This window comes from Nelusetta ayraudi, unplaced genomic scaffold, assembly GCF_046127955.1.
Source record: "Nelusetta ayraudi isolate G7.1 ecotype Tasmania unplaced genomic scaffold, CSIRO-AGI_Nayr_v1 ptg000042l, whole genome shotgun sequence".
NCBI classification, from domain to species: domain Eukaryota; kingdom Metazoa; phylum Chordata; class Actinopteri; order Tetraodontiformes; family Monacanthidae; genus Nelusetta; species Nelusetta ayraudi.
The window spans coordinates 13782512-13806344 of NW_027466092.1; the positions used below are offsets into that span (position 1 = coordinate 13782512).

Genomic DNA, 23833 nt, shown 5'->3' on the forward strand with positions numbered 1-23833 from the left:
GTGATGCATCATCAGGGCGAGGTACTTTCAACAGCTAGTTGTAGTGGGCGTGAACGCCTTTACGGGTGAAACGTGACTTTAAGGAGGCATCGGACACATCCTGCTTTTCTCTCCGACTGCCGGAAACACGTGCCTGATGGAATTATTCGGTGCAGGATTCGCAACTAATTACCTGCATGAGGAAGAGGAGGGGGAAAGATGGAGAATCAAAACAACTGTTTGCGTCTCAAGACGTTTTTCATTTACAGAAACTGTAAGCACGGTTTAAATAAGAACCCCCCCCCCCATGAATGTTTCTCCACGGCAGCGGTAGAATGACGTGCGTGGCTTGACGCAGACAAACACGGTCTGGGCCTTCTTTGCCTGACTAATGAACCGCAGGCCACCGCAAATAACTCGACAGAATCCCGCAGCAGTCGAACACGCGCGAGCGAACAACCTCCCACGCGCTGTCACACTTCTCTCCCGTGTGATTTCACTACAGCAGGGTGTTCCTCTCCTCGTCTTTCTATATATCCTCGTCAGTGACTATATCTGTTCTTCAGCGGAGATCATTCGTGCGTCATGTCATCTTCAATGAAAGTCACGCAATTCGCTAAATGTACACAGAACACCTGGTCCCGAGGTGCGGTGCCTTTGAGGCGGGCATATTTCCCTGGCACCCAGTGACACCTGGAGATGATGGATGATGGTAATTATGTCTCTACCCTCCGATGACATCTTTAGAACAGGAAATAAAATTCCCAATATGAAGGCCACGGTGTGCAAATACATTTTTCTTCCTCTGTTTATTAAAAAAACAAAAACAAAAACAAAAAACAAGCAGAAAAATCTTCTTCTTTTTAAATGTAGTGATAGAAGTGCACGTGCTAAATCAAACCTATAGGGGCAGACTGTTGGAGCTATTCCATTTAGCTTCAATTTTATCCTGATATTCTTTTTTTCATGTTTATGTTGATGAAACTGGTCAACAATTCGTACCTTTTTAACACGTGGTTTTAATATCTAATGTTTAAGGCTAACTTGTTCTTAGTGATAGTGACAGACCAAAGTAATATACTGATAAAGTAATATAAAGTATTCCAAATGTAACATTTAATGGACATTTCACGTTGATAATTCATGTAAAATGAAAATGTGAAATCTCTTCGGAATTTTATTTTCGTCTGCGTCCTGTGTAACACAATTACTTCCTTGCTTTGCAAAATCACAATATGACGTGGTTGTTTTTTTTTTTTTTTTTTTTTTTGTGCTTTCATGATATCACATCATCTTTACGCAAAAGGAACATTGATCTGTAAACATAATCGCTACATTGAAAAACAATTCCTGTGTAATCTCTCTGGGATGATTTGCATGTAAACATTTGCAAAGGTATCATTCGTCTGCATTACAATTCGTAGTAAATGCACAAATATTTTAAAAAATAGACGGTACAAGTGTATCACACCTATACACACATCCAGCCTTCAGATCCAAGCTCCAGGTCGTGCTCAAGAGCTCCGTTCAGAGGCACAAAGTCACGTGATGTTCTCCTCCTTCCCTTTCCACAGGCCAACTCCTCCTCAGTGGGTTTTGCAGTGATCAGCGGCGAGGCACTAGTCAGAGTCTGGGCCAGAGACCTCTGGTGGGATCCTCTCGATGGACTCGGTGGAGGAACTCTGGGAGCGTTGGGACTGAGAGGACAGACGCTGCGACGCGTGAGGACTGTCCACCTCGCAGTGCATCAGGGGAAAGTGGATGTCGTCCATGTTTGGCAGCACAAATACTTTCTGGAGGACAACCAAAACAAAAACTGTGGGCTGGAAGACGATCAAAAAAAGAATGTTTTGTGTGGTTTTTTTTGGTTCTGTTTTGTACAGTAATATTTGCATTTTCACCTGGAACTCATCCTGGAGCTTCTTTTCAATCCACTCAGTCACGTGACAGGAAGTCACCTCTCTCTCCCCCAGTTTGGGACGCACATGCAGGTCCAACTTGGGAGGCACCGAGAAGCTGTACCTGCAGGGCGGAATCACCAGGAATACTTTGGTGATTTTTAACTAATGGCGTTAAAGGTGTTAGTGTGCAGTCACATTTCAATCTTAATAGACAAATCAATATTTTAATATAGTTGGGGGGTGGGGGGGGGTGTAATCAGAAGGAAAAAACACACAACGTAACGAACATGGCAGGCTATTTAAGAAACCAAAGAATCATGTCAAGGTATTTTCTGATCTTTCATAATTGTTGTCAAACAAAATGTCATTTTCAAATTCTCTGGTTCTTCCGTGGTGACAAACCTGACATTTTTACATGGATTTGGCATTTAAAGGCAAATAGCTCATTTAGGAATCCACCAGGTTAAATGTCTAACATGCAATCTGGAGTATCCGGTATGTTAAGAATGTTGGATGAAGTTGGGCGAGGTAATGAAATACACACATTATATCGTCATTTATTATTTCACTAATACAGAACACACTGATATCCCATGCAGGGAAGGATGGAAAGCAATTTGTAAAAGTGTTAGAAAAAGAGTTTCTTTGCGCTTGCTCAAAATGGATATCAGTCTCCTGGTGGCCTGTCAATGGCAGTGGGAGCTCTATCTGAATAAAACATGGATCATTTTTCAGTGTTTGTTCTTGTGCTTCACTTATAAATTCTGAGATATGTAAACTGAAGCCTTTATTTATAAGGTTTTGTCACGAAGCTGCTGTTAGAATTCCTTGGCAGGCTCCAGAGGATTTTCTGATTTCCACATGGTTTCTGAGTCACGGTCTTTGACTTTGGGAAAGGCAGAGTGAGCTCATGCTGCCACAGATGAGAACTATATTTGCTTTCTTACCATATCCTGTCAGTGGGTGGAGGCGGGACGTTGACGACCAGAGTCCCTGACAGCTCCCGCACCTCCACAGTGAGCAGCAGGGGCGTGTTGGACATCTCCTCAAACTTCTTCCTAATGAACTCGTTCTCCGTCGCCCTCTGGAAATACTTGGATTTAGCTATTTTGTCCACAAATCTCAAAATCTTCTTTCCAGTCTTTCCTCCCCCGGCCCTGCAAAGAGAAGAGGATTAGAGCGGGAGGGCGAGATGCGTCTGTACGATGCAAATACGTTGATGATGAAAGTCAAAAATCTGCCCGGAGACGAAGAGCCTGAAACGTAAATGCAAAAAGCGAGCGTTGGGCCATCTGGAGCGCGATGTCGGCTCCGTCTATTTCCTGCAGTGGAGGGAATGAACCTTCGCAGCACAGATGGGTCAAAGTGACACAGCGTTACTAAGATGAGTCCCTCATCTTACTCTTCCTTCCTATTGCTTTCCTTTGGGAAATATTGCCAACAATTCGACAGCAGGAGACAAGAAAACAAAAGTTTTACCCGTCAGCAGGTGGCGTGGTTCCCTTCTCCCCTACCGGACCCTGAGGCTCAGCCAGGCCCGGCGGCTCGTCCTCATCCGACGAAGCGGCGCTGGAGGACTCTTCATCACTGTCAGCCAACACGTTTAAAACAGGTCTGGAGGGACGAAGAGAGGGAGAGGAGGCCGCTCTCAAACAAAACCAAACGCTCATTATAGTGTCGTGAGGTTTTATTCTTAGTCTGTACATCCAGCCCCAGTCACTTGGTGCAGATTGAGAGTCGCAAGGTGTGTTTGTCCACCACGTATTTGCACAAATGCCCGCGTGATTGAGGGCTGTTGCGGGTGGGGGATGTTCCAACTTCACTGCTCTAATGTTACTGCATGGTTTTGTTTCCGTTCGACAAGCCTGTTTAGGAGTTTTCCATGTTTTCAGCAGGGCGTCTGATTTAGCTGCCGTTTTGATCCCTTTATTTCACTCTCACTTATCATGCTTCAAATATCACAGCCTCCTCTTCCATCCACTCATACTGTAGATGTGGCATGTGACCTTATGTATATCATGTTGTCTGCAAATGCATAAAAAGTATTTCCACTGTAGTTATGTTGAAAAAAAATCAGTACTTGATTTTTTTGTTCATTTCAATTTGCTGATGGAAATGCTCACATAATTCTTTAATGAGTGCCATTTAAAAAAAAAAATGACAGGTTATTTTATTGTGTATGTGTGGAATATCATGAAAAATGGGTTGTCTACTGTGTTTATTGAAGAGATAATAGACATACCCTGGGATTCAGCACAATGTTAACTGGAACGATTTTAGTCGTGCAATCACCCAACTAATAAAAAAAACCAAAAAAAAAACAAACTGTATTTTGTTTTTTTCCTTGATAGAACACTGACATTTTACGACCCTTGTATCAGTGACGATGACTGGAAATGATTCTCAAAACACTTGTACACGTTTGGTATTTCCCGGCAAAGCTTCAGATGCACCGCAGGCAGCAGATGTAAAGCTGCGCCGGCGATCCTAATCCTTGCTACTGTGGGCCAACGACGGGCAGGTCCATGTTTCACAAATGCAACGTAAAGCTGTGCTGTGAGGATCAGAGACGGCAGGGATCAGGGGGGAGACAGAGAGACGCGCAGGTCTGTGTGCGCAATAAGACGACGACAACAATAGAGGGTTTAATGCTCAGGGGCCATCGCTCTGGGCAGCATCGTGCAATATTATTTCAGACTGACAGTAATGTTGGGGTATTGGCTGAAAGCTACTTAGCGGTGACAGATAAAGAGCAGCTCAGTCAGCACAAGGATTACTGCCCAATCGGGAAAGAAAAAAAAAACAGCTGGAAAAAGCAGCTGCACATTTGTTATTTTTGAGTAGAAAAGGCTTTAAATCAGCAATAATCTTGGACATTTATGTACAATGTAACCTCCTACAGTGTTATAGGATGGAAATACAAACCAGTGGTGATAAAACTGCAACCGGCAAGTAAAAGTGTACTGACAGTGTTGGACCGGGGATCTGAGTCGGTTTTATAAGCATTGTCTTGTCAAGGGAAGTGAACAGCTGTTCATGTTAATCTAAATTATAATATAAAATGAGATGCTAACGTTTAGTGGTGGGTGGGTTTTTGACTCTTTGCCATAGTTTTCAAATGGCCTATCTATTTTTCTTGCACATCAAAGAAATACAGAAGTGCCAGTGAGGCAAATTCCCAAACAGACTCTTAAACTAGATATTCACATTCTGAATAGATTAACTGCCTATTATGTCTGGTCAGAATTTGATAACGCAGCAATGGCAGCACCTTACTTGTATGTGGATGTAACAATATTTTAAAATTGTTTTAACATACTGTATCCTCGTTATCTCTTTATAAACAAGAGCGAAGTAAATGTTCACTGTTTGTTACTGACCGTGAGCTCCTGGTTTCAGCCGCACAGTCTGCGTCCTGCCCGCCCTCCTTACCCAGCTTGGACAGGTTGAACTTAGTCTGCAGGGTCATCTGCAGGGCGCCAGTGTAGACAAGCTGCAGCTCCACCCACAGGCCTGGCGAGGGGCAGCACAGACATGGGGTCAATTTTGGCACGTCAAAAAATTAAGGCAGAGCTTAAGCGGACACGCAGCCTAATCTGGACACGCGGCGCTTAGTAGGCGGATTAAAGAGCTTTTCGCCGTGATTATCGAGCCTTGAAATTAAATTTGTAGCAAATTACGGGGGGACTGTAAATCTCTTTCGGGAGCAGACGTAGCGCAGACCAAGTGAAACAGCGATGAGGCCGAGAGCCAAGGGGAGCAGAGAGGTTGCGTAACAAAGAGAAAGAGGTGGGGGCAAGGGGGTGGAGGGTTATGATGTCACACACATGGATTCACATTTATATTCCATATATCATCTGCCAGATTGCCTGGTTTTAAACTGTCTGTACATGAGAGTAAGCGTGCGTGTACACACACACACACACACACGCACGCACACACACACACACACACACACACACACACACACACACACACACACACACACACACAAACAGAAGGTCAATATGCTCTAATTGTTAAAGGTTATAGTATAATGGCTCTGCTGCTCTGTGGGATTACAACAGGCGCTCAACCTCTGGTCTGATTTATATATGACTTATATATATATATATACATATATATATATATATATATACATATATATATATGTATATATATATATATATGTACAATGTAAATGCATCAAACAGAGCAAAGTGCCATGTTCTTATTATTGTGTGTGCGGGTTTTTGTACATGTGGCCGTGTGTGACCAGAGCACAATTCCATACAACAGAGAAGTGAGGACATTCCAACAGTATCAGGGACGTTCCTTCCACTAGCCCCCAATGTTGTCATTCAGTTTTAATCACAGCTGCCTGGTCAGTCAAAGTAGGCCTGCCCCTGTAAGCCATGGGCTTCATGGATGCTCTGTTGATTTTATTATGCAGTAACTTACAAAGTACCTCATTATTACCCCACGTAGCCCAGCACTCACATCTGTATATTGTCTGAAACTGAGTGAGTCTAGTACTGACGTTGTTATTATTAACCTTGTTGAATGAGTTTGACATTGTTTCCATTTAAAACCAACTTGCAATTGGTTGTGGCACAATTCTGTTCTATTGACTGGACATACGACTGAAGGCTCCTGTTAGTAGTAATAAGGACTTGGTTAGGCTGTGCAAAAGAACGGAACCTGGTACAAATGTGTGTGTGATTGTGTGTGTCTCTGTTTGGGAAAAACAGCGAGAGAAAGAGAGAAGGAGAGGGAGAGAGTGAGAGCTCCAACCTCTGCGGTTGACCTCTGGTCTGGAGGCAGCGGTGATCTGTGGCATGGCGGAGCCCATATCCAGCTCAGTCAGAGTCAGCTCATTCATAAAGTAAGGCAGCTGCAAGGATGACATAATCATCACCATCATCATTGCCACCGTTGCTGTCGTTATGGTGAGGTAGAATTTTTTTTTATACACTCATTCTTTTGTTTGAATTAGACTACTGTTCTCCGCACTCTGATTCTGCTCAGCTTCTTCTGAATCTTGTGGGACACCACGTCCGACCAGTGCTTCTCCCGCAGGAAGTCCCAGAAGATCCGACCAATGAGAGCGTTGGCCCAGGCGGTGTGGCTCATCCTCGGCGGCTCCGCAGGCTCACAGGTGCACTGCATGCGCGTGTGAAAGACAGCAGGTGGAATAAATTCTGTTTAGTTGCAGTTTAAGTCTTAGCTTTAAAGAGAGACTCACTTTTCCTTTGAAGGTGGGACTCGTCTCGGTGCTGCTGCCCGCGGGACTGGAGACGGGCGTCCACTCTTCCGAGGCCAGCAGGCGGGACATGTAGTGGGTGTACTCCAACAGGGACGGGCTCCGTGCGTTGCCGAGGTTGGTGTCAGCGGTGCAGGTGGCGGCGAGGTTGTTGGCTTCACTGTCGCTGCTGATCACTGCGCTGCCAGGAGCAGCAGCTGTAGGGCTCACACTGTGTGCCAGTGTGAGCTCTGTTGAGTGAACATTGGATGTTATTAAACCATCAGCAATAATTATCATTCAGGGGTGATAATTGTCATGTCCAGATATGCAGCAGGTACAACTAGGCGTCAGGTTCAGCAGAAGGAAAAAGGTGGACATTTTTTTTGAAGAGCAGCAGACAGGGTGTTTTGAGAAGCTGCTTCACAGGAGTCCAGGATAGCAAAAAGAACGAGAAGAAATTGGTACTAATATGGCTTCTTAAAGGCTTTGGAGACAGTGAGTTGAGTACTGAAGTGTGACACATTCACTTTTATTAAGCACAACTTTTCATCGTTTGAGGGTTATCTATCTGCTAGGCTGCATTGCCAGTCAAACACAGTCTTAAACTAACATTGAGGCTTGTAGAGCAACAATGATTCGTTCCAGACCTGTCGAAGACAAAACTTTGGGAATCACTGCTCACGCACTGGAGATTCGGCCTCTCTCTGTCTAACGTTCTCACTTCTGTCTCCATGTTAATCCACGTCTTTGGATGATAAAAAGTGACATCCATGTTGCAAAGTTGTTCCTCTCTAAATTTGGAATTAAACAGAACAGCTGTTTCATAAGCTGTATAAAGAATCACCACTTCGGACCGTGAAACTGAACAGAAAGAAAGTGTTGGGTAAGAGGAAATGTGACTCTTTGTGTGTTTGCTCTTTTACTTCCACTTAGAAGGTAGATCAGTACAAAATAAAACAACTACCTTTCTTTTTGACGTTTAATATATGACCTGTCTGCAACCTCCCAAGGGTTCGGCTTTAACAGGCATAGAACTGGAGCACATAATCCATAATCCACACACATATCACATTTTGTATGGATGCTTGATCTGGATGCTTTTGGCAATGCGTTACATACCTGATCTAGACACACATCTGCCAGGCCTCTGTCTGTCTCTCTCCGCATCCATGGACGCAAACAGGAAGTGACGGAACCACTCTTCTTTCTCCCGGCCCGTGCGGCCAAAGAGGTAGAGCGTGGTGGGAGCCTGGTGGGTCTGTTGGTAGGAACCTTTCTGGGGACTTGCTGGTTCACTTCCTGGTTCCTTTGACCAGCTACCCTCCGGTATCCCCGTCTGGCAGTTCGGCTCGTGTGCCAGCTGGATGCAGATGGGATACTTTGGGTTCCATGTCCTCTTCCGAGCCAACACAGAGGGTAGCAGGAAGACCTTCAGTAAGCAGAGGCAAGGATTAGGATGCAGCCGAGCATCAGATTTTGCATTAAATAATGCATCAGGATTTGAAGGGAATGGGGCAGGACAATTTTTGATTGTTTTTCTGTTTTACATTTACTTTTAATCCTGCTCAACTGACAATTTTAAAAGTTAGAGGAGCATTTTTTGATTTTGATTTCAGAATGAGCATGGACGCTGGGATAATTCAGGGTTAGGGCAACCTGGAAAGCAATCAGAGGTAGCAACAAAGACGGCAAGTTGTCAAAGCTCCACTAAAGAGACTACCACTCTCTGCAGCTCTGGCTTCAAATAAAAGCACGAGGACAGAAAAGAAAATCCAAGAATTCACTGATGTAACTGTGTGTATACAAAAGCCTGGTCATCACAGTATTTTACTACACAGTGACGGACTTGCACCGTGCTCTTTATTCCATATTGGAGGCTAAACTATGACTAAAATGATTGCCAAAAGACACCATTTCCTGGATGACAGTTTCACTACATAACTGGCTTTAAGTGGTCAAAGTTAAATGATGATGCATGAGGCAACTGTGCAAAATACATCTACAAAACGTATTGATCCTAATGGAATCACCTTGGAAATTACTGGTTTAAAAACAAAAAACACAATACACAATATATATCTGTATTAGAATTATTATTATTGTTATCATTTTTTTGCTTTGTTTTTCTTTTCTTTTTTAAATTATTTATATGAAGTCCTCAGTTTCCGTTTGTCTGAATTTAAGGCACAGAGTTTCATGTAGAGCATAAATCCACTTAAAGCAGTTACTCAGGCCTCACTCTCGTCTTACTTTGCTCTTTGCGAGCTGAAAGCAGTGTGACTTGACAAAACAGGCATCGAGGACTTTTTCATCGTACGTGGCCCTGCGGCCGATGTTGGTGCGTGGGTAGTCCAGTCGGAGACAAGATCCCTCCAGGGTAGCGAACGCGGAGTGAGTCAGGGCCGGATGGTATGTTTCTGGGTCGTAATCCTGTATCTCATTCATCCAGCCCTGCAAAAACAAGCAAAATGTTCAATTTGAGTTTGTCATTTCGGGCCAACATTCAAAGTTGGGGGCTGATTTCTTGCAGTGCTCTGGGTCACGGATGCACTAAGAAAAAAATGTTGGACTTTTGATTTGGAAAGTGAGACTGTGAGAGTATCTTTTTTTTTTTTTTTTTAAGTAGAATGACACAAATATGGGAGAGTTGTTTGTATTATAATTGACATTAATGATTCTGATTCTGACTGAGTGCTGTGATCACGATGTGCCCCAAAGACACTCAAGCAAACTTCCTCAAACTTCTAATGATTTAACAGGGGAATTAACTCAGCACTGAGAAGGCACCGGCAGCAGCGGCAGCGGCGGTGGCAGCAGCGGCAGCGGCGGTGGCAGCAGCAGCAGCGTTATCCAGCCATGTGTGCTGACAAATTACAGCTTCTTCCTGCTGGTATCCACCACTAATTGCCTTTAGAAGTGACAGTTTCTGTGCAGTAGCTGTCTTTGCCCCCCTAACCCTGAGTTAAGCTTCTCCAGGAGCGCTGCTTTAATTACCAGCTCAACTGAAGCTGTTTTTCTTCTGCTTTTTTGTCTCAAACTATTGAAGATTTGACAGTCGAGGCACCCAGGGCACCTTTGTAGTTAGTTGCCTGTCATTTTCAGAGGCTTAAATTCATGAAAGAGAACAGAGAGGCGTAAGTGGTTGCTGACTCTCCTGTCTTAATTACTGTATTAGCATGATTAAAAACGAATTAAATTTCATTTGGGTTATTGTATTTAATGTACAACCTATTAATATTATTTTTGAGGTTCACAAATATGCTATTGTATGGGTTTTTTGAGCTTGTATGCAGTTGTGTGATTGTGAAGCGTAAAGCATTAACATAATAAGGAAAAGCTGGCTGCCAAGAGAGTTTTACTTTGGAGCCACTTTAAATTTCCTAACAATGTGCTCTACGAATAAAAAAGATTTTATTTGGCACTTTTTTTGCTTGGTTCAGGTGGAAAAAAAGTGTGTGCTGAGTGTCTCCTTAGTGCAGAATGAACTTGCATATTCAGCACAATTTTACAATAATAACCCTCCATGTATGTCCCTAATGGAAAATAAAGAATATTTCCTCAAAATTCTTTAACTATTGAAAGAAGAGTTGAAAAACTTTTTGATATTACAGTAAGACAAAAGTGGTGACAATGAGAGAAATCATGATTGTTATTATTATTTTTTAATTCATGGCCACCTTACCTTGAGGGTGTCCGACTCGGTGCATACAGGCCCACCTGTCAAAATCCCCTCTCCCAGCAGATTCTGCTGGTGTCTGTATAGAGTGTCTGTACACCGAGGCCTGGAGGTGCCCATCCTGATGAGCAACAATCCTAGCAGGAACCCCAGCGCCAGCCCCAGGGCCAGGCCGGAGAAGTAGGGACTGAGCGGCAGGATGAAGTAGCCGTAGGACAGGACGGCCACGCAGAACAGGCCTGTGCGCGGCAGAGGAGGAGGGGACTGAGAGAGAGGGAACGTCCTGCCTGGTGGACTTGGTGCATGGATCTGTGGCGACCTTCTCTGTGGTCCACGAGACTCTGTGCTTAATGCCTGCATCATGTCAGCGTCCGGACATATCTCCAGCTCCTGTTCCCGGCCACGCTCCCTGCCGTGGTGCACAGGACAGCGTCTGTGGCGGCTCCTCCCTGGAAGTCTGACGGAGGGCCACTCAAACACAGGCAGAGCGTCGCTCTCCGCTCTTCTGACAGGAGACTCTGAAAGAACCGTGTCGGTGCTGCTCTCCCGTCCCAGACCTCTGGGACTACCCGCGTGGCTCCTACCATGGGACTTGGGACTGCCGGTACTCTCCTCTCTCATGATCTTACTGAACATGCTGCTGAGAGGTTCGTGAACGGCCTCGGAGAACTTCCTCTTGGTGTCCTCCAGCTCCATTTTGAAGAAGCCCCCCTTCAGGCCCTCCGCGTTGGGCGAGAGCGCACTGGGGGAAGGGGGCGCGGTGCGGGAGTCCCCGTTGCCGCGGCCTTTGGATTGTGTGAGCTGCTTCCACAGGTGCAGGTTGAGGCGGGAGTCCGACTTGGACTGCGACACCTCGGGTTCTGAGCGGGAGATCTCCGTGGAGATGGACTTGACCAGGCTGAGGAAGGGTTTGGGTCTGAGGGTGGAGCCCTCTTTGAGCTCCAGCTCTGTGGAGAGGGACTTGACCAGGCTTGCGAGGGGCCTGTGCGTTGGGGAAGAGGAACTCGGCAAGAGGAAGCTGCTGGGGCCAACGGTGGAGCAGTTGTCCAAAGAGCTGGGAGACGACGGCGAAAGGGGGACGTGGAAGTTTTGGGACTGCAGCCCTCTGTCATCCTCCACAGATAGCTGCCTCTCTTTGGAGAGGGATATGGAGGGGTAGTCCTCATCGTGGTCCAGGGAGAAGATGAGCTCACTGTCATCGAGACTGTCCCATTCTCCTTCCGTGCCGGTCAACTGGATCACGATCCCTCTTGGAAGATGCCTCTTGGAGCCAGTGGGCTGGGCGCTACTCGGGGACAGGCCTCGAGCCGGGCTGTGACGTTCCTGAAGGGGTCTGCCGACTCCACCCCCTTCATCCCTGCCTCTCCTGTCCCCGTTATCTCCGCGCTCTGCCATTTCTTGACATTACACTGCGCAGAGAAGGCACCTTCGAGAAACAGAGAGAAAGAAAGGCGCTCAGCAGTGCAGGAATGAGCCAGATAGGGAGGAGAAGGGGAATCTTATCTGCGCTTGAGAGCAAGAGCGACACATTCAGTAAAATGTCACGCAGTTTAGCTCTTAAGAGTTTGCTTAATCTACATTACATGGAATGCATGTAAGCCTCCGTCTGATGCAAGACGCTGCTGCTGTCATCCGACATACTGGATGGGTTTCAGACGCACGCAAAAATAGACAGGACAGTCTGTTCCCCCGACTGCCAAATGATGCACAAACTAGGACAGTTCAGGCTTGGATCTAATGTCTTTTGGGGACTGATTGGATGTTTATGCAAAATCCATTCCATTTACGTGCAGAGAATGAGAAAAAAATAAATAATGTAATGTGAGAGGCGATGCAGCCTTTCAAGGCAAAACAAATGGGCTAGTTTTTAGTATTACTGCTCTCCTGAAAGAAAAAAACACACACACACACATTAAAGACAAATCTCCTCAAGGAAGCAGCCAGCGTGCACTCTGCTGCTCTTAAAAGCTAACTGTGCACTATGAACTCTCCCCTGAGCTGCAACTCTGTCTCAGATGTGTCCTGCAGACGTTGCTCCTCTTGACTCTTACCTCCAAGAGGTTTTTGTGACACACAGTTGGCTGGCTCTGCAAAACGCAGCACCTACTCACTTGTCGCTGACTCGGCAACAGAGCAGCGCTACACCTCTCACCCCAAGCTGGGAAACAGAACAAAGATCCTGCAGAGAGCCTCTCGGGGTCAAGTCCCCTGCTCTTTATGCAAGCTGAACTCTACCTCCGACTCGTCAGATTTACATAACCGCATTCACCGCGCTGCGTGGCACAATTTCAACCAATTCTGCAGCAGCTGGTGGATTCTGACTAATCTGCTCTCACCCAAAATGGACAGAGGGGCGATAAACCTCGCAGACTCACACGCCGCCAGGCCGCGTTAAAACCTCTGGATGCTTTCAGTCGTCAAGGGACAGCGGAGGAGGAATTAAAACCCGTTAGGGGCCAAAATAAACTTGGCACGTAAACATGTGTGCTAAACTGCTCTTTATCAAGAGAAGCTAATTTTTTTATAAAGTTAATGTCAAAGTGAGCCCGTTCTAACACGTAGACACACTGCTTATGAAACAGTTGGAAATACTTCATATGCTGCTTTATTTGAAGACTAATTCAGTGTTCTTATTGTAATAAACTGCAAAGATTTAATGATTCATTTATTGTAGACGTCGGTCAGTTTGGAAGTCAAACTGACCAACAGCAATGGTATATTTAGGTTAAGGCAAAGTCAGTTCCCCCACTGTGGCCAGGAATGCATGTAAAACTGAGTGAAAATCTATTTGAAAGTTGCTCCGACATTTCAGTCACAGCAACAGAGCTCATGTTCATACTTAAAAAGAAACAGCAACAAAGTGGGATGCCTCCACTGGGGACGATGGCTGAGAAAAATTTATTAAATCAGATGAAGCCATCCATATAAAGGCTGGCTCTAAAAATAGCTTTTCAATATAAACAAGAGGAGCAAAAAAACAATATGCTTTGAAACCGTCTTGCATCTTTTGTCATCGTGAAGGCCCACTGTTGCAACACCAGACCACAGAGAAAGCAGAGGAATGTGCCTTAAATATGAGGGGACAAACAAAATGTGATGTTAAATGAAAAGCACCAATGAAACAGGCATAAGGCTGTTCTGGGCTCCATGTGGTGGAATTCGACACGGAGACTGATCAAGTGATGTGCTGTCACACGAAACACGACATACATCTGCTCTGAGAGCCCGAATGTGTCCGATCAATCCATCGGATAAAGCAGGCAGCATTGCGTGGCAGGGTGTGTGTGTGTGTGTGTGTGTGTGTGTGTGTTTACAGCTGTGTGGGGCGAGGTTTGCGTGTCACCCGCTGATCAGACACGGACAGTAACAATCTCAGATTAACATTAATGCAGGGTTTTACTCTCAAATCTGACAAATCACACGGCGGGATTACAGGCTAAACCAACGTTTGGTGGGGTCTTTCCAAGCGAGCTCTTCACCGTGACCCGGGTTCGATTGCTGTTATTAGTAACGTCACGACCCTTGGGAATCCTCATGTTACCCTTGCTGAGGTCCTAATGAGGAAAGAACTTCAAGAAGCAATATGTTTTCATTATCACTGGTTCTAACAGAAATAAACACATTATCAGAATTTCATCATTTCATAGCCTGATCTGAACACTCTATATACAAACGTTTCCACTTCCAAGTAAAAGTCATCATGCTATATTAATTTATTAAATTGTTTCTAACTCATCTCATCAACTCATCTTTCGCATGTTTAACCCTTTGTTGTTGTATTTTCTATCTGAAGCATCTATTACAAAACTTGAGCACTGATATTCTTGGCAGTTTAATAAATGTGTACAAAGAGTTTTTAAGAGTGATTTTTAATCTCTTTCCTATTCCCTTAAATTGTCTTCCCATAGTTTACACTCCGTATCATCTCTGCTGACTGAAAAAGCAACATGTGTCTTTGCCCCACCTCAACTTGTTGTCACTGTTGTCTGTGCACCTCTCTGTTGACCTCATACATGTGGGAAGCCTCTGTCCATATGTCCATGAAACAATGTTAATGTCTGAAATGTGTAAACCCTGTATTCTGGCGTCATAGTGGATGTCACATCTTTTTTTCTTTTTTTTTTTTATAGGCGTTGAGATCAGGGTAACAATCACCAGACCCAGCGCAGATTTATGTGCTGGGCTGCACATCGCTAATTATTAGCAAATATAAAGCACAAAAGATATTTATTTTTAGTCACTTTATCTCACTGAAATATGTATTTTCAAATCTATTTCATGTCAACAGATCGCTTTAAATGTTACATGTTGAATGTTGTATTTTCAATGCTTTGACTTATCTCAACAGACAGTTAGCGCAAACAAAAACAAAACATATATTGTACAAATAATGAAGACCGGATGTTCTATTGGCAAAATTGCCTCATCTTTAAGAGTAAATTCTTCTTCTTGGCTTTAAATGAAACACATTTCTGGCTGTTCAATATGTGACTAATCCCAAAACAATGAATCGTGAAATGCACGCACAAACGGAAAGCAAAGACACGATATGTACAATGACAACAATCCAAGACAATGTGAAACAGTCAACGTGTGTTGCATGGACCCATGTGCAAGTTAAACAAACCCTTGGAGATCACTTTGCGTGCACATAGACACCAGCTCGTCAGCCATGTGCCATTCAGAAACCCTGAGTTGGAAAAGAGGAGAGAAAACACTCACCCCAAAAAGTGATGCTGTGCATGAAACTGGCACTACTGCTGCCGCTCGCTGTTGCCTCCTCTCGCTGAAGTCCTCCTCATTTGTGTGCGCGAGGACCACAGAGTGAGGGAATCTCTCTCTGCCACGCTGCTTCTCTCGCCCCCTCCTTTTCTCTCTCTCACTCACACACACACACAGACGCACACACATACACACACACCTCCCCTCTACACACATCCAGATGTGTCATGCGTTGCCCAGAATCACAGTTCAGCAAACTGATTATGAAAAGCATGGCTGCTTGATAATCCAGATTAAGAAAAAAAAAAAAAAGTCCAGCAGCCCCAACAGACGACAACAAACTCACTCACCCACATGACTGCATGCAAAGACTGTCAACACATCTAATTTCATCAAACGTGGGGGTGGCATAACACCCTGATTACTGTTACTGCACCCCAACACCCAGGCAAACGTCATGTAAATCTGGAGTCGGACTATCTGCATCTCTGCAAAATCAGCCCCCTGGCTCTGCCTTTTCCCTCCAGCCTGTACTTTCACCAACTGGCAGTGAGGTGAAGTCTCGCTCACGCCTCCCTCCCCATGTCTTGGCCTACATAAAACACGGAGGAAGGCCCAGAAATGACAATTTGAAGAACATGCAGTCTGCAGCGGGGGTGGGACCAATGATGACCGCCATCCATCACTGGCTGGAAGGGGTGGTCCTAAACCGCCAGAATGAATGGATTCATGCGCCACAATTCATTGACCTGCCTCTACCAGTGACCTGCTCTATGTGTAAATATTAATGCTTAAAAAGATCAAACCAGCCAACAAAAGCACACTTGACACTATAAAATGCTAAATATGTATTTTCTATTCGGTCTTATGCTAGTAGATCCCTATAAAATGTAGACGTATCATCAGCATATGCGTTCATGCATTTGCCCCATGGTTCTCTATACGGCTCCCTCCTATCTGCAGAGAAATTCCCCCTTTGAGTTTAATTTCCCCTCATATTCTTAAACTATCAAATCATTTTGATAGCAAATCTCCACAGATCTCTCTATCATTATAATATGACTTGGATTGCTGCTTAGCATAAGAATTAAATCCTCTCAGTATTTCTCTGACTATATTTAGAGTGCGGCTATGAAAAGCCAGCTGTTTAGCATATCTCCCTGGCATATGGTATTATTATAATTACGCAGCCATTACTCCTGATGTGTGAGAGCAACAAGAGACCTAAGGCGGCCTCTTTGTTGCTCTCATCAGGTTTTATTCCATGTCTTGAGCATGCGTGTGAGTATCAGCACGAGCGTGCTGGCTACCCCCCGCAGAGCCCACATACCTTGCCATCTGTTGACACATGCAGCTGTTCAAAAATAGCCCACTCACCAGAGGCTTCCCAGAGCGACCGGCAGATAGGACACGCGGCTCCAACGTGAGCACACACTGAGTGACGATATTCTGGAGCTACTGACAAGATTTTTGTTATTGTTGTTTTGTTGTTGTTGCTGTAGTTTCGTGTTTTATCAGTTCTGGACCCTGAACTGAAATCGCCACTATAATCTGGGTCTGGAAACCAACAATGGAGCCTTTTTCCGATCATTTCATGGAATTCCACCCAATCCATGGCACCAATGTCAGACTAGACCACTCAGGAACCCAGGCCACCCGTGTGGAGAGCTTCGCCAATGGTCTGTGTTTTAGCAAGTATCCACTACAGCCAGGGGAGATCTTCCTAATTGAGATCGAGGACAAGGAACTGGGCTGGTGTGGCCACCTCCGCATGGGCCTGACCGCCAGGGACCCCAAGGCCTTGGAGGAGGTACCCGAGTACTCCATCCCTGACCTGACAGATCTAGGGGACAGCTGGGTGTTTGCCATCACCCGCAACCACAACAAGATCATTGAGGACGCTGTAGATGTGGGTCAGGAGGCTGGAGATGGAGAACTAGCCGGGGGCCACAGACTTGGACAGGGTGAGGCTGAGGATGCCGCTGGAGTTGAAGCGAGAGGCAACGACCGCAACAACAGGCCAAAGACTTTCTTCACCGATACGCACTTGCACATTGAAAACGTTCGGATCCCCAGAGACAAGCTGGTCGGTAGAAGCAGGCCGGGACGATTCAGTCACATTTTGGACGACTTGTATAAAACGAACGTCCTGCCTCCCACCGCCAGACGGAGCAGGATTGGTGTTTTGTACGTGCCGAAAGGGCGGGGCCTGGCGGACATGCACATGGTCATTAACGGTGAGGACATGGGAGCGTCTGCAAAGGGGATCCCCGCTGCAGAGCCTCTCTACGCCGTGGTAGATGTCTTCGCTGCCACCAAGTGTGTCCGAATTGTCCAAGTGGAATATGGATGTGAGTGTCACAAAGCTATTTTGTGTTTATTATGAAAATCTGGACACATTTAGAAGAGAATACTGTATATAATCATGCACATGTAGCTGAGGTCCATCTATGGTTAATGTTGACTTATTGCTATTTCCGCCTGTGCTGACTTAAATTTTCTAACTCACACCTTCTGTGTTTTGAGTAGATGATGTTGGCACAAATTTATAGTAGCCTGTGTTTTTCATCATTTGGTTACTGCAGAAAAATGAAAATACTGTCTGTTTTTAACTTTCCAGGGACCAAATTCCAATTTAGCTAACCCATATTCTACTTTGTTGTCCTTCTTTTCATTGCTTTAGTTTCATCCTTGCAAACATTGTGCAGGAAGGCCATCCAGAAGCACGTTGTCCACAGGATGGCCATCGACTGGTTAGAGCTCCCAGAGGCACTAAAGCACTACTGCAAATATGAATGAAGCACAAACTGGCCCTGGATAGTATACTTGAAGATTAAGTGAAGGCAACTGACTGCTTTTGGTATCTTGAAGCCATTTCGCCTTTTATCCAAAAGGTTTCTTCAGTTCTGGATGCAAATACAAGGGATATTTATGTTCTTGAAGGAGCAAGACAGGTAAACACTATTTTATATGTGGTTAGAGATATTTCCAATACAATTTGCTAAAGAAGTGATAACTCCATGGGAATAAATGTGCAGTTTGTTCAGCTGTGTGTCGGTTTTATTCAGCTTTCTTTCACAAATACACCAGGAAACTGCCATAGCTGTAATTTAACACTACCTGTTAATGACCAGCACACAAAGTAAACATTCTCAACTCAACAAGTAATTGTTGTGACATGTAGTATGTTTAGTAATATTACCAAATTCTAATATAATTGTATTTATAGAGACGTTTAAAAAAAGAAAAAAAAATCACACTACTAATACACCGTTGGCACAAAACGCAGGACAAAAGAAAATAAGGAAAACGTGATTCAAGACCATAATGCCGCCTTAGCCACGATCAATCCTATAAATTCACGAAATATTTAACTTATCTAACAAGAGTGGCGTGTTGAAGGGCAACTTAAACACATTTTCAGTCTCACTGCGTACGATTGCTCCGCTGCAGAAAAGAGAAAAACAAACGAGCGCTCCGTCGTCTTATAATTGGCAAACACTGACATCTAGTGCCCAAGCAGGGAACAGCGGTGGGCGGAGCTCAGCTCAAGCTCAAGAGCCACGATAGCTTGTGAGTTCTCACGAGAAGAGGCAAACTGTAGATCTTCCGAAACCCGTGAAAGCTCGCCTGCTCAAAGATTCCTGCAGAGAATCATCGGGATATTCCAGCAGGCGACACAACATGTCTTTCTGTCAGTTTTTTGGCGGTGAGGTCTTCAAGGATCACTTCAAACCGGGTGAGGAGACGCTGCCTGTCGTTCGGTTCACAATAGTGTTGTGATGTAACTGCCTTTCAGTCCGGCTTAATGCCCCTGTTTGGACGCAAGTTCCGACCTGTGTTGAAATAAATAAATCGTTTGGTTCACAAGCTAGATGAAAAATGGTTTATATTGTATGCAATAGTCAAGGAAAACAAGAATGTCCAGGAAAGTAGTTTTCCTTACGGATCTTTCCTGCTTTGTTGATTAAATAACCTATTACCTCACTACCACTACTATTAATAACTATTACTATTACGTACCGTGATAATTGGAAAAATAAAACAAGATAACATGAAACAAGAAATTACATTTATAATGAGTATTATTTAAGAACATTATTTGAATTCCTAAACATCAAAGTAAATCTATTTTAATCAAGTTTAGGTTTATTTCTTACAGAAATAACTACACTGCCACCCTTTTCACCCATTGGTAGTATAATCATTTTTGATGTGTTCTTTGAATCCACTCTTTCATCCACATCCATCATCCCCGTCCTTTGCTTTTTATCTTTGAGAACATGAGAAAACCCAACAGCTCAGTCCAAACTGTGTAAAGCAGCTCACAAATATCTTTGTCTTGTAAACAGTTTCACCATAGCTTCTAGCACTTTGCAAAGTCCAGGTGGGATTGGACATTTGTGGGAGAAATGTGATTACATAATTTGATATGGCTGTTTGTTTGTTTTTACGATCCAATGTTTCAATCTAAAAACCAACTGCCTCCTGCAGGTATATACGTGTGCTCCCAATGTAACCACCCGCTGTTCTCCAGCCGCTCCAAGTTTGCCCACTCGTCTCCTTGGCCGGCTTTCACAGAAACCATCAGAGAGGACAGCGTCACCAAGATGATGGAGACTCTGACTGCCTTCAAGGTACGTCTCTAGCCAATGAATCAGCGTGACGATGGACTTTAAAAATATAAAAATGAAACAGGTCAGACAGGATGGTGATAGGAGTGCATATAACAATCGCAGGTCCTTTGTGGCAAGTGTGGCAACGGGCTGGGACACGAGTTTGTGAATGATGGCCCTCAAGAAGGAGTCTCACGCTTCTGAATCTTCAGCCACTCGCTCAAGTTTGTCCCAAATAAAGGTAAGATGATGGTAGCCAAGGTAGTGATGCTGGCTGGGCATGTGTGTAAAAATAGCTGCATTCCAAAAGCAAAAAACTGTCATTACAGAGAGCTTTTTTTATGTGATGGCTCTTTGACTCAGAGAGCTCTCTGAAGATTCTCTCCAAAAAAGTAGGACGTTGTTTTTTTGTTTTGGATTTGTCAATTAACTGTACAAGATGTTCTTGTTGCAGCTCCCTGGAAGGCTTCTAAATTACAATTTTAACATGGCTGCACGACTAGGAGGAATAGGAAAAACAAGTAATTTCTGGGACTTTTAAACAGAGTTACAAAGTATTACTGCAACAAGTCCTGTATCATAAGGAAAGGCCTATAGAGCTGAATGCAGTTAATTGACCTATTATCTTGCAAGTTTGCTGTGAATTCAACCTTTTGTTTTGTGTCTGTCTGCAGGCAAAGACAAGCTGTAAGAAGCGAGGCCGGAATGCTTGTGATCTGCTGCTCGGTCCGGGACCAGTGAACGGGTCTGCTCAGTGAGTGACGTGCACAGGAGAAAGTCCTGAGAGGGACATCCTGTGCACTGAAGAAACTCTGAGCAACCTGTGACACAGTGACAGGACCACATTCCTCTAAATAAACCTTTAACAATGTGCATATGGCAAATACCTCACAGCTGCTCAGCGTTATGTAATTACTCCAATTTCTTTGGAGGATGAACTTGAGTCACTGGATTTGTTGAAAGGTACTGCAAAAATGCTTATGTGGACACTTTCCAGTCATGGCGACAGTAGCTTTGTCTTTTTGGTTGACATTACAGTGTACAGTGATGTACTTACTCTTTCATTACCTTTAACGTCAACTATAATGTTATGGACTATGCAATAAAGAATGGGACATCTCTTGCCAATGCTTTTGTGTGCACCCCGTACAATTTGTGTTGAAGAAAAGTTGTTTTCTTTTGAATAGCTGACTAGGAACCAGTGAGACTGCAGCAGCCTTCATGGTCTTTAAACTTCACAAGTTCATGATACAGACTGTTGTAAATCATAATTGCACAAGTTAAAATAACATTGGTTATTAATACATGTAAAACGTTGGACACTATTACATGATGTAAAAATGCATGGCACAATTTTAAAAATGTGATTACATACCTGATATTCAATAGTTGGAAAACCTCTCATTTAAAATACATTTTCTATTTTCAAGAAAATACTTAAGCTTGGGGGAGCGTCAACACACTGACTAAATGTTCTGGCTCATGAGATTATATTATTAAGTGAGGTGTCAGCAGTAAAAAGCAGTGAACTTGGGTGCAAACAATTTAATGAAAACTGAGAGCATCCAAAAAGTATTATGTATTGTTCTTGTAATCCTGCTCATTCTGTTCTGCTCCTCACAGCCCCTCAACTCATCTGCCACTGACTCATCTTGACTTGATTTGGGCTCTTCCAATATTCTGCTTCTTCCATTACCTCTCAGAGGGTCCCACGTGTTTAATTTCTGTTGCAGCGAGCTTTTGTTTTGATTCCCCAGTTTTTTTTTCTCAGGGAATAACGGCCAAGTGTCAAACGGACACCTTGTGGTAATTCCGAAGACAAAACAGGCCTGGAGATATGGCTTCTTCTTCTGGCGTCTTCTGAGCTTTCATTTTACTGTATTTCCACTCTCCAATCTTTTCCTCTCTTTTTGCTTCCTTGCTTTTGTTTCCTGAGGATTGCTGCTCAAGCCAGGTTATCCCACAACGTAAAGACTCTGATAGCATTCCGTCAGTGCTACCTTCTATCTGACAAGAAAAACAAGAGGACATGTGCATTAAGGTATACCTTTGTTCGTCCCAGCAGAGTGGACAACAACAACAACAACAACAAAAAAGCTGTATCAGTAAAAACTGAAGTTTCTCCTATATCAATCTTCTCCATTCTGCATGCACTATGTGAGTGAAAATATTCAGGAAAAAGTGAGATGTAAATCTTTCACAATGGGCCTCAACCATACACTGTTGGTGCTGGTTTAACCAAAACCCAGATTCACATGCAGAAGGCCAGGCTCCCCCAGACCCAGCCATTTAAATCAAGCATAAGTAGTTTCACATCTTGTATAGCTTTTACTGTCAATCACAATTAACTCAGCCTCACATACTGCACATATTCCTTTCTCTACCCAGTGATAGGACTAACCAACGTCAAACATTACCTGTCTTGGCTTTAAAAGAAAAGAAAAGTTGAGATAAGAAAAGAAAATCCTATGTAACCCACGTGGTCAGTTAAACTGTGTTCAAAATAGACTTCTTCTTCTACCTTTTCGGATGTTGCCGCTTTTTTTCTTCCAATTCATTGGCCTTTTCCGTGCACTGTGGGGGAAAGTCTATTATTACACAATATGTGTAAAACACTAAAGAAAAAATATTTAGATTACCAAGTACACATACCAAAGATATTCCTTTTTTCTCAAAGGAGAGTGATTGACTGATTTTTGAGGCTCAAGCCAAAACTTCAAAAGCCAAAAGTTCTTACCACTTCCATGAGAAGTTCATACTTCAGTTTCAGAAAGTTGTTTTCTTCCTTCACCTGTTCATATTTTTTCTTAAGTCGTTGAAAGTTCCTCCACAATTCCAACGAATTCCCTTTGGATTCTAGGTTAAGCAGCAAAACAATCATTTTATGTTAAGTGTGACACTGGTTGATGGGGCTATAGGTTGAGGAGCTCAGATCTTACGTATCATCCATTGTCCATCTTCAAAAATCCAGGACTGACCGTTAATATTCAGCACTGGAGGTCCATATTCAAGACCCAACTCAAATTCTCTCGCTGAGCGATCCAACTGCCATGTAAAAAACAAAAACAAAAAAATTGTCATTTTTGGAAAATATATGCAGGGACACAGGGAAGCAATTCAATTATTAAATATTTCTAACAAATGTTTTGCAGTCAGGGAATTCAAACTTACTGTGTGAAGAGAAGATAGCGTTGCAGATCTGCGAGGAGGAGCCTTCTTTGGGCTAAACATGTCGCCAATTTTTGGCAGTGTTACACGTTTCTTTTTGAGTTTGACTGACATGATAGTGTCATAATACCTTAATAATTTAGGATGTGCCATTTTGAAATTAAAGGTCATATCTCAAGATTATTGACAATCTAATTATAATTGTTAAACTCTAATGGGACATTTTAACTAAAAGGCTCAGAATGAATTCAGACAAATAAATATGATTTTATTACAGAGATAAATCATTTGTTTTCATCTTTTTTGCATTTTTTTAATCAATTGCATAGCATAATTATAAAGAAACAATACAATACAAGTTAAGAGTGCAAAGCTTAAGACTAAAGGAATAGATCAAAGCGAAGTTTTAAACATGTAATATAAAAGAGTTTCTTAAGTGTTTGGGACATTCTCGCAAATAGACATAGACATAGACATAGACAGACTTTATTGAATGATGGTGTGTTGCAAAGGGGCTGATAAAAATGCAGCCTTTTTTTTTTTTTTT

General features: G+C 43.6%; 4 protein-coding genes across 5 annotated transcripts; 2 read left to right on the forward strand and 2 right to left on the reverse strand.

Annotated features, from left to right (window-relative positions):
* Positions 1-1200: 1200 nt before the first annotated feature.
* tex2l (testis expressed 2, like) lies at positions 1201-17325 on the reverse strand. 2 transcript variants are annotated; one of them, XM_076034678.1, is made up of 12 exons: positions 15503-17325; positions 10787-12206; positions 9355-9555; positions 8224-8533; positions 7105-7352; positions 6873-7022; positions 6654-6753; positions 5261-5393; positions 3360-3494; positions 2828-3037; positions 1881-2001; positions 1201-1772 (listed from the first exon to the last, which is right to left on the reverse strand). In XM_076034678.1, exons 2-12 carry the CDS (start codon positions 12173-12175, stop codon positions 1599-1601), a joined length of 3171 nt encoding a protein of 1056 aa, XP_075890793.1. In that variant the 5' UTR covers positions 12176-12206; positions 15503-17325; the 3' UTR covers positions 1201-1598. The 2 variants fall into 2 exon arrangements, with proteins under 2 accessions (XP_075890793.1, XP_075890794.1); XM_076034679.1 differs by having other exon boundaries at positions 1201-1795.
* On the forward strand, positions 17073-18326 carry neurl2 (neuralized E3 ubiquitin protein ligase 2). The gene is made up of 2 exons (XM_076034680.1): positions 17073-17853; positions 18186-18326. Exons 1-2 carry the CDS (start codon positions 17073-17075, stop codon positions 18299-18301), a joined length of 897 nt encoding a protein of 298 aa, XP_075890795.1. The 3' UTR covers positions 18302-18326.
* A 744-nt stretch (positions 18327-19070) lies between these two features.
* msrb1b (methionine sulfoxide reductase B1b) lies at positions 19071-21248 on the forward strand. The gene is made up of 4 exons (XM_076034681.1): positions 19071-19241; positions 19997-20139; positions 20242-20359; positions 20793-21248. The coding sequence occupies exons 1-4, from the start codon at positions 19187-19189 to the stop codon at positions 20807-20809; spliced, it is 333 nt and encodes a 110-aa protein (XP_075890796.1). The 5' UTR covers positions 19071-19186; the 3' UTR covers positions 20810-21248.
* A 736-nt stretch (positions 21249-21984) lies between these two features.
* LOC142893789 (protein chibby homolog 1-like) lies at positions 21985-23594 on the reverse strand. Its single transcript, XM_076034682.1, has 5 exons — positions 23290-23594; positions 23058-23163; positions 22856-22974; positions 22640-22692; positions 21985-22121 (listed from the first exon to the last, which is right to left on the reverse strand). The coding sequence occupies exons 1-5, from the start codon at positions 23455-23457 to the stop codon at positions 22115-22117; spliced, it is 453 nt and encodes a 150-aa protein (XP_075890797.1). The 5' UTR covers positions 23458-23594; the 3' UTR covers positions 21985-22114.
* Between the last annotated feature and the right edge of the window lie 239 nt (positions 23595-23833).